This window comes from Micromesistius poutassou, assembly GCF_964030765.1.
Source record: "Micromesistius poutassou genome assembly, chromosome: 17".
Lineage (NCBI taxonomy): Eukaryota > Metazoa > Chordata > Actinopteri > Gadiformes > Gadidae > Micromesistius > Micromesistius poutassou.
The window spans coordinates 2033294-2043289 of NC_140287.1; the positions used below are offsets into that span (position 1 = coordinate 2033294).

General features: G+C 45.2%; 1 protein-coding gene across 3 annotated transcripts in view; it reads left to right on the forward strand.

Annotated features, from left to right (window-relative positions):
* The window catches only part of LOC311362514 (gephyrin), a 30252-nt gene extending 20646 nt beyond the window's left edge, over positions 1-9606 (forward strand). Inside the window, exons 15-25 of one of the 3 annotated variants that reach the window (XM_084482374.1) lie at positions 36-94; positions 650-803; positions 1937-2058; positions 2783-2870; positions 3096-3169; positions 3438-3505; positions 4361-4453; positions 6096-6199; positions 6749-6845; positions 7286-7420; positions 7885-9606. In XM_084482374.1, the coding sequence (XP_084338500.1) occupies positions 36-94; positions 650-803; positions 1937-2058; positions 2783-2870; positions 3096-3169; positions 3438-3505; positions 4361-4453; positions 6096-6199; positions 6749-6845; positions 7286-7419 (993 nt within the window). In that variant the 3' untranslated portion in view covers position 7420; positions 7885-9606. The remainder of the gene's footprint in view (positions 1-35; positions 95-649; positions 804-1936; positions 2059-2782; positions 2871-3095; positions 3170-3437; positions 3506-4360; positions 4454-6095; positions 6200-6748; positions 6846-7285; positions 7421-7884) is intronic. The other 2 variants (XM_084482375.1, XM_084482376.1) reach the window with 2 other exon arrangements.
* Positions 9607-9996: the final 390 nt, after the last annotated feature.

Here is a 9996-nt window from a genome sequence, read left to right on the forward strand (position 1 = left end):
AAAAGGTTCAAAGCTCATGTTGTACTTTTTTCCAGGGCACAGAGGAGCTGGAGGTCAGGATCATGGTGCAGGCACGCCCTGGGCAGGACATCAGGTGAGCTTCAACAACATGATAACGTCTGTCCAGTGAATGGAACTGATGTGGACATAAATAAGGACAGTTTGTTAATGTTAATGTATTAAAATGGTAATCCTTTACGACTGCTTGACATCAAAGGGCAAAGAAGCCATTATGTTGTGCAAATGGCTTCCTTTGTTGTCTAGACCAGACTTTTCATACCAGACCAACAAACACCCAGAGCAAGTAAACAACCGTAAAAGCATTAACATAACTTCATTTGGATAAAGGTAGGAAAGTATTTTAGATAGAAAAACGTGACTAAGCAAATCATTGAGCTGACTGCTAGGCAGTACACTTAAGAGCAGATGTTGAGCAGTAGGGCTTTTGGGTTGTTTTATTGAGGAATCTGATAAATGTAACTATGAACCACCGTGTGGACTGGTGAAGTCATGTGTATTGTTAACCAGTCTCCACAATAACACGTGAGGTTCAAATACATGTTGGCATGACACCAATACATTTCACCGCCATCTATCCCAGAATAGCAGAATCCTAACCTCCCTGCTGTGCATTTCTGCACCACCGCAGACCAATAGGTCACGACATCCGGAGAGGGGAGTGTGTGCTGGCCAAGGGCACCCACATGGGCCCTTCCGAGATCGGCCTCCTGGCCACGGTGGGCGTCACCGAGGTCAGCGTTCACAAGTTCCCCGTGGTGGCCGTCATGTCCACTGGCAATGAGGTACGTGACCCACGCACACAGTGAAGCATCTCCGTCCACTCAGAAAGCCACCTTTATATTGGCCCTCTCCCGTTACCAACATATTCACAGTACGCCCACATGGCCTTTCTGCCGTTCACCGTCTGTGGTAGCCTGGGTACCAGCAGCCCGTTCTGCGGGCGCGGGGCTGGAGAGGAGCCATCATTTTTCTTCCTGTTTCCGATCCGCGTTTACTGGAGCCAGTCACCAAAGCTGGCTTTTCCCCCTGGCGCGCTATTGGCTGGTTTAACACAATGACGTCAGGGAAGCGCCGGCAAGCAGCTTTTTGTTTATTCAACACGGTGGACACCGAAGCGCGGCAACCGGGAGCCATTGATGCCGCTGTCGCTGCTGTTTTAAATGATTTCAGTGAAAGATTTTTTTTGAACAGCAGCGATTGCAAATTCGTTCAGATTTGCCCGACTCTTGCACGACCGTCAACCCTATGCCTGCAAACCTGTCGGCGATGCTCATTGGCTTCTTAGCTTTAACAAAAATATCACTTGAGTGACTGTATATACCCTCCACTTTCATATTAATGCACAACCTGCAAAACAGGTTTGCTGCCATTGCCAAACCATTGTGCTACAAAACAATCACTTTTGTTTACACCTGCCTGGAGTTTTCCCGTCACTCTGCAGAGTACGTCATCCGGATCGTTGGTCTGATTGGTTTAAGGACTATCCAGTTGAGTACATTTCAACTTCTCGTCATTTGAACTAGGCCCATTGATCACGCCTCTTGTTCTGAAGAAAATGACAGCAGCCTCCCCAGACCAACGTGTAATCTACCACTGAGCTTGGTCTGCAATATCCAGGCTATACCTGGGGTACAAGACACTCCCACTGGCCACCATCAGATCTGAAGGGCTTGTAGCCACAATGTTTGGTGGATGTTAGCGGTTAACCCGCTAACTTGCCACTAACAGGCAACACATGCAAGAGCATCCATTCCCCCTATAGAGGGCCTGGATCACCATACCTCACTAAAATGAAGGTGTTTTTCCTTCACAGTATTGAAACTATGAATTGAAAGCACAGTGGCCGCACCGTGGTTTGACCTGAGCTTGTGGCGTCCATTTGGTGCGAGGTTATTTCTAAAACTGTGTTCCCAAGCTGTTGAATCCAGAGGACGACCTCCATCCAGGGAAGATCAGAGACTCCAACCGCTCCACCCTGCTGGCCACCATCCAGGAGCACGGCTACCCCACCATCAACCTCGGCATCGTCGGAGACAAGTAACGCTGAGATCTAAAAAGAAAATGCCTTTTTAGTTTGAGTCGGTTGAGTTTTAGGACAGCGTGGGGCATGTGATCCCCATGGTTACGGCCCACACCGACGTTGTGATTCTTTTATAGAACCGTCGTTGTGTATGAGCTGTATAAGAGGAGGATGTTGTATATGAACACCACACACCGTAGCGTCAAGCTGTAGCCTCACTCAGACGTGGCTTTAGATATAGTATAGATATAGTATAGATATAGTATAGATATAGTTTAGATATAGTTTAGATATAGTTTAGATATAGTTTAGATATAGTATAGATATAGTATAGATATAGTTTAGATATAGTATAGATATAGTATAGATATAGTTTAGATATAGTATAGATATAGTATAGATATAGCAGAGTGCAGCGTTCACGTAGTGTTTTGGGGAGAATGGCAAAAACATGTGATTTTACCCGTTTTTTTTTTTCTATAAATTCTGAACTTATTTCAGTAGCGGTGATAAAATGGCATAGATAACTACGTTAAGTAGTAAGACAAATGACCACGTTTAAAAACCCCAAAAACGGTGTTGGGTTCACTGGCTGTTTAAGTGACATGGAGTGAAACTATAATCTGTAATGGGTGGAAGGCCAAACATGTCGTCATCATAGAGTGTGGATGTGAACGCTGGTGCAACGTGTGCTAATGGTGAGGTCCATGCTCGTAGTTACCATGGTTTTTCTGCTTGTAGTCCGGACGACCTGCTGTCGGCTCTCCACGAGGGAATCAGCCGTGCCGATGTGATCATTACCTCAGGGGGGGTGTCCATGGGCGAGAAGGTAACCACTAGGCCCTGGTGTTGCACTGGTAGTGCAGGACTTTCAGTTCAGTGCAACCTGTGGACGGTTATGGTTAATATGCTAATCCATTGAAATGGAGCTAGCTGACAACTTTAGATTTGTATCATCCTCGTTATGGAAATCAATGTCAAAGTGTCACACATATTCACGGTTTCATTCACTATGTATTCTCTTTCTCGCTCCTTCTTTTATTTCTGCCATCAGGATTATTTGAAACAAGTGCTGGACATCGACCTTCACGCTCAGATCCACTTTGGGCGCGTCTTCATGAAACCAGGGTGAGCGTTGGTCTGTAGGAGCACGTTTTAACCAGTGCCCTCTGGGGGGCACTGATGCATTTGTTAATGATATAGTGACACTTTTTAAACTTTGAGGATGTTGTACAAAGTGCATACTTTGGTTATCACTACATTATATTGCCGTATTTATTGCATTGTTAAAAACCAATACATGGGAATCACTTGAGAATGTTGTGTAGTGTAGTGCAGAGGGAAATACAGATTCAAATGACTTCTTTAAAATGGTATTTTTGTTTTTCTCTTCTAGTCTTCCTACCACATTTGCCACAGCAGACATTGATGGAGCACGGAAACTCATCTTTGCTCTGCCAGGTAGTGTGTGTGTGTGTGTGTGTGTGTGTGTGTGTGTGTGTGTGTGTGTGTGTGTGTGTGTGTGTGTGTGTGTGTGTGTGTGTGTGTGTGTGTGTGTGTGTGTGTGTGTGTGTGTGTGTGTGTGTGTGTGTGTGTGTGGCGCCAGCGGACCAATGGCTTAAAGCAGTAGACCTCATGAGGGTGTTCAGATGGGCGTCCTCAGTCAGCAGCAAGTCTTTGACAGCCTAGCAGAACCAGAGTCGGTGGAGAAAAGCCCATCCAAACATTGGAGTTGAATGGTATGGCCTCTGGTTAGGTGGTGTGTGTGTGTTGACACCACACACAATGTATGGGAGGTGCTCAGGGAGTCAAATGACCAATCAGTGATCTTCTTTATAATAAAAAAAAAGAGCAAGTTTGAGACAGATTTGCTGCCTGTGTCCCGTAGGCCTCTCTACCAGTCTCTTGTCGACTAATGATGGTTGACTAATGTTGGCTCGCAGAATGCATTCTTTGTCCTTTTCTTTGGCGCCCTTCTGTCATGCTCTTTGTAGTATCTCATAAGTGTCATATTTGGTGAAATGTTGTGGACAATCTGACAATAATGTCCGCAAGGTTATGAACGGGACCCTCGTTTTGTAAAATCAGGAAGGTCTCAGTCTTTACTCATCCCAAAGAATAAAAGTTTTCGCGTTCGCGGTTGAACTCTATAACAAGTCGAGTTCCCTTTGACCGATGAACTGAGTAGAACGGGCCTGTAATCTGGAAACACGAGGCACGTGGGCACTGGGAGCAGCGGAGGGCTGCGGCTCAGTGAACGCGGTGCCACTGTCCCAGTCTGTGGTCCATGTATCCCTGTTGTTGTGGTTGTTCTTAAAGGAAACTTCAGCTTCAGAGACTCCGGGCCCCCTCTACAGGAGGCTGCAGCGGTGAGCGACAGTGAGGCCAAGCAGCCACTGTCCAATAGAGGAAGTAGGTTTTAACCACTGGAAGATCCTCCTGAAATGTTCCCCCCCCCCCCCCTCCCCTCACTCATCCTAGAGAGAGTAACTTAACATAAAGAAAAGTTCTCTTTTGCCATGAGTAAACCACAGCTATGGGTCACGAGGCTTTAATCCGCCCACCACCGCCCCCTGTGCCCTCCCTCGTCCCCATCTGTAGATCACTCCTCCTGCCCACACCTGATTGATGAAATGGTTGAGCAACCCCTCACCTTGAACACCTTTTGACTTGAACCAAGACGGCTTTAGTAGTCCTGACCATAGGAATCCTGATCCATGTGTCCCCCATCTTTGGGAAGCTTGACAAATACATACAGACTCGACAAATGAATATGCATCCTGCCATTTTGTCCACCATTCTGTACAGATATGGGGAGGAGGTTGTATGGTTTTGTCAAACACAAATTGGGGCAGGATTTGTCTGTGTGACGGCAGAATTGTCCCTACTCTCCCCTCGAGTGATGTCGGTGCCAAAACGTCCTGCTCAATGTAACCCATTTGCCCTGAGCCGCTCACAGAGGTCGGCATTGTTCCGAGCCTCATTACTCCCCAACACCCCAAACCCTGGTGATTACTAATGACCTGCCATCCACAACTCAAAGGCCCAGTCCTGGAGTCCTGTTCTGTGTCCCAGACGCGCATTAACACATGTCTTCATGAGGGATTCCTGATCCCATGTAGCTCGCCACATAAACTGGACCAGCATTTCACTACTGGTTTCAAAAGCGTTCATATTGTGAAAAGACTGCTGTTGAGATGTTCACTTTGACCATAATTCTAATTTGTTTTTATTCATTTTATTTAAAAAAAACAGTCAACTGTCCACATTAACACCGGTATAACTTGTTGAATTAGTTCAGCAGAATGTGGTTTAGTTGTCCACCAAAAAGGGATTTGACATTGTGTACCTGCATCTCTTTACCATCTGTAGATTCTGCTTTCTGGATGTGATCTTGTCACACCTTAGACATGTTTTAATGCCAGGTGTGTGGACATTATGTTAACATCAGAAGGATTACAGGATACAGGTAGAGGGATTATTCCATACTTTTGATACTTTAAAGGTGGGAATAGCGCCATTTACCACTGCTAAAATGCTTAGTCATGTAACACATTTTTGTAACACATTCAAATATGGTTAGCTGTCCCCATTTGAAACTTATCATAACATCAGTTTGTTAGATAAGTTGACTTGGAATGTATTTGTTTTTGTTGTGGATGGTACTCAAAAGGGGGTTTGAATTCAACGAAGTGTCACGATTCCTCTCTTCCATGTATGAAAAGGATTAGTCTGTCTGTAGAAATCGAGAATAATAATCTGTCAAAACCCGTCAGGAATTTAGAAAGATTGTTTTGTCATTTTTACAACCATTTTCACATGGTAAAATGATGGGCCGTCTTAAGTTATAACATTTTGATTACTAGGTCTTACTAAAAGATTTCAATCATCTTTTATCATTATATGATCTTGTTTCTTGGCATGTGTAAAATGGCATGGCAAAACCGAGCACTGTAGAGTGAGCTATAAATTGAATACCTGGCTGTTCTATCCTATCTCCTCCATCGCTACTCACCCCATACAGAACCCAGTGTTGTCATGTGCCGTTTCCTAGGTAACCCGGTGTCTGCAGTGGTGACTTGTAATCTGTTTGTGATTCCTGCTCTGCGGAAGATGCAGGGTATTTTGGACCCAAGGCCTACTATAATTAAAGCCAGGGTAAGCCAGTGTGAGATTTTTACTGTATGTAGAAGTAGAGGCGATATGGGGCCCTGTCCACACGGGCGAAAACTATCCGTCATCCTTTGATGCATTTTAGGAGTATCTTCGTAAAGACGGACTCGTTGCGAAAACGCATCGCGCCGTAGAAACGCTGTAGTACATATTCAAGGCCACCGTGTGGCGCTGGTTCTCCACAAAAAAAAGTCAAACCTGCGCGCATCAAGCCCATGAGCGCTGTATATAAACATACTGTCGAGGAGAAAGCAGTTGTTAAACCTTTTAGATTGAGCAGAAATACTTTTTAATGTACAGTTAGTAATTCAATTTCCAAAAGACAAACGTGCTATTGTTTGCCTTTGTGGTGAGCATGTCCTCACGTTATTGACTCGATGCTATTAAAGTATAAATACCCAGACTGGTATGCTCCTTTTTAAGTATGTTGAAATGTGTATCCTTTAAACAAGTTATCTGAGACAATCCTTCAAAAAATGCCGATCAAAGTTGTATCTTGAATATACTATTGATGTGTGTGTGTGTGTGTGTCAGTTGTCTTGCGATGTGAAGCTAGATCCCAGACCAGAATACCATCGCTGCATCCTCACCTGGCACCATCAGGAGCCGCTGCCCTGGGCGCAGAGCACAGGTAACGCCCTCAAGGCCGGTCCTCTCTAGCGCCGCGAGTCACTGTTCTGATTTAACCTTCATTCAGAAAGTCTCACTGAGGGTAGAAATCTCCAAGCAGCCCATCACATACAAACTAACAAACTTAACATTACCCATCAGCAAGCTACACACGTAGGCCAAGGTTTGTGTTTATTCTGTGTCCAACTTTTGTATAGAGACCCTCCACACGAGTGCACACGCCACTCATTGCATATCGCATGTCCATTTAACACCATTTAACACCAATCTAAATACCAGGATGGCTGTTGAAGGTCGGTCACGAGTCGAGGTTGTCAGCCGTGCTGTTCAGAGGAGCACTCGGCTCTTCATGTTCTCCTCCTCCAGATCTCCACTCCCCCCCCCCCCCCCCCCCTCCCTCAGTGTGGTAGGTCTGTAAACGGCTCTCCATCCCTCCTCCAGGTAACCAGGTGTCCAGCCGGCTGATGTCCATGCGCAGCGCAAACGGCCTCTTGATGTTGCCGCCCAAAACGGAGCAATACGTGGAGCTCCACAAGGGGGAGGTCGTGGACGTCATGGTGATAGGACGGCTATGATGCAAGTACCTCCCCTTTTCCTCATCAGTTCAACCTTTCTTATAGGCGCCGTATGGGAGTTTATCACGGCCCACACTCACAGCATGTCGTCCACCTTCTGGATTAGTTTCTTTAGCTCTGCAGCGCGCACACCGCTGTCGGCAGCAACATGAACGCAGGAGGCCTTAGGTGATCTTTAATGCCATGGTGGTGTGCGGACTGTCTATGCTATACTGTACTATAAATCCTCCTTTAGGTTTCTGTCATCCGGCTTTTATTACAAGACTGTATTGCTATGTTGCTGTAAACAAAATGTCTTGAAACCTTGATTATAATCTAAAGGCAAAGAAGTTGGGTAGTGTGTAACTTACATAACATCACCACAAACGAGTTACTTTAGAATAAACTGGAGTGTGTTGTTAGTAACCAGAGCTTTAAGGTGTTCATTGTTCATTGTTCTGTCGTCGCTCCTGCTATTCTCTGCAGGTTCCGATGTCACTCGCTGCTGATTCACCTCGGCAGCGCCAGGGCTTCCTGGCCGGACAGGGTATCGGCAGCAGGAGCAGGAAGTGATGCATGTCTACCGGGTCAGCATTAGCTGTGATGTCATATGCAACAGCCAATTAGAGCCAGTGAAGGGTGCAGGGCCCCGGGCTCTGCCCCCAGGAGAACACTGGACTCAATGAAGAGAAAAAATATTTAAAAAAAGAAGGGGAAAAATAGAAGAAACTATATGAAATGAGATTTATTCTGTAATATTATTATTATAATTATCCTGCAGATAATGGTTATTAATATTCAAAATTATTATTCTATTATAATTATTACTATGGTTAAAACGATCATCTCTGTTGTCATCGTGACCTTCCCTGAATCATTAGTACGTCCTTGTAGATATCCATGTGGCCCTCCCCACTTCTTATAGCCCTTGATTCTTCACATCTCCTCGGTCTTTCATCCCCTTCATCACTCGCCGCTCCCCGCCCTCCTCCTCCTCCTCCTCCTCCTCTGTTTCCCTGCTTCTATTCTTATTCCTGCTGTTTATACTGTTCACCCTCATCCTCCTCTTCCTCTGCCCCTGGTGTCCTCTCTGACGTCGGGGACTGTTCTCTCGCTCATATTGGCAACACTCTGCCATGCCATCATCATATTAGTGTTGTTTTTTGTCATTTTCGTGTGTGTGTGTGTGTGTGTGTGTGTGTGTGTGTGTGTGTGTGTGTGTGTGTGTGTGTGTGTGTGTGTGTGTGTGTGTGTGTGTGTGTGTGTGTGTGTGTGTGTGTGTGTGTGTGTGTGTCAAAAATATATCCTGCAACACTGTTAACCCTGACATTACAATCACATTCAGGTGCTCCTTGTAAGCTCGCTTACAGCTTGTAAACTGACACCGGTCAGCTTTCAGGTGGTTGATGAGGTCAAAGGTCGAGAGGTCACAGTGAAGTAGACTATTTCGCGCGCAAAAAACATGTTTTTTAATGTACAGGAATAAATGAGCCCTTCTGGTGAGCAGAAGTATATATCAGGGCTTGAAGATGAGATCAGGCCTTCTATTTTTGGTGGTTAACGGATGAGGAGCGGTTCTAGAGGGGAGAACCTGCACTAGTGGCATCGTCATGTTCGCTCTCTCGCTTCTGGAAGTTGACATGCTTGGTGCCAAACAATCCCAGTGTGTGGGGGGGGGGGGGGAGGGGGGGCCCGACCCTTGACCTTCAACTTATAGGGTGTGATCAAATATTAAACACATGAACACACACCCCTGCTCATAACTCTTCCCATGTACCCATTCCCATGGAAGGGAGAGACGTTTGGGCACAGCTACTACTGAGACGGGGTACGTGTTGAACGTTGTTTACGATGGGCTCATCATTCACTCATGATCAATCCCTGTGCCAGAGAACGGATTTTCCCAAAGCGGGTGAACTTGAGGGAGGCTGGTGGGGGGAGGGGGCGTCTCAAACCATTTTCATTTCATTTGAGTAAAAAGAAGCAGATGATTTGATGAACTGCCTTTGTATTGACTTATTATCAACACTGAACTCGGTGTCACTGCACAGACTTACAACATTATGACCAGCACTTGTAACGAAGCAATGACACAACATTCTAGTATACTACTGTACTACTGTATAGATATATAACGAAGAGGATGTTTTTCGTTAATATTATTGAAACTGAAGATGAATTATTAAAGATGCTCCAGATTATTCTCTACTTTCATTTTGCAGCGTCTCTATTTATCTAACTCTAATCTACATATGTACGCGTCTACTCATCTGTCTCTCTCCTCAGCTTTATTTATTCTTTATTTATTTATTCTCAAGTGAATCATTCTAAGAGCCATGTCCAAACGAGCGTATGATAACGCACGTACATACATATGTATGTATGTGTGTTTGTATACGTGATAACACTTTATAATGTTGTTTCTCCACACTTAAGATTAGATTTTTGTTGTGCAATAATGGCTGAACACCGCCGCCTGGTGGTATGAGGCGCTCTTCTGATACAAGGCCTGATCAGATTGGCCGAGAGAGCATTCCTTCCACGGGGTTAGCCAATCACACGCATTGTTTCATTTGCGAAAAGAAAAACTACCCCTCC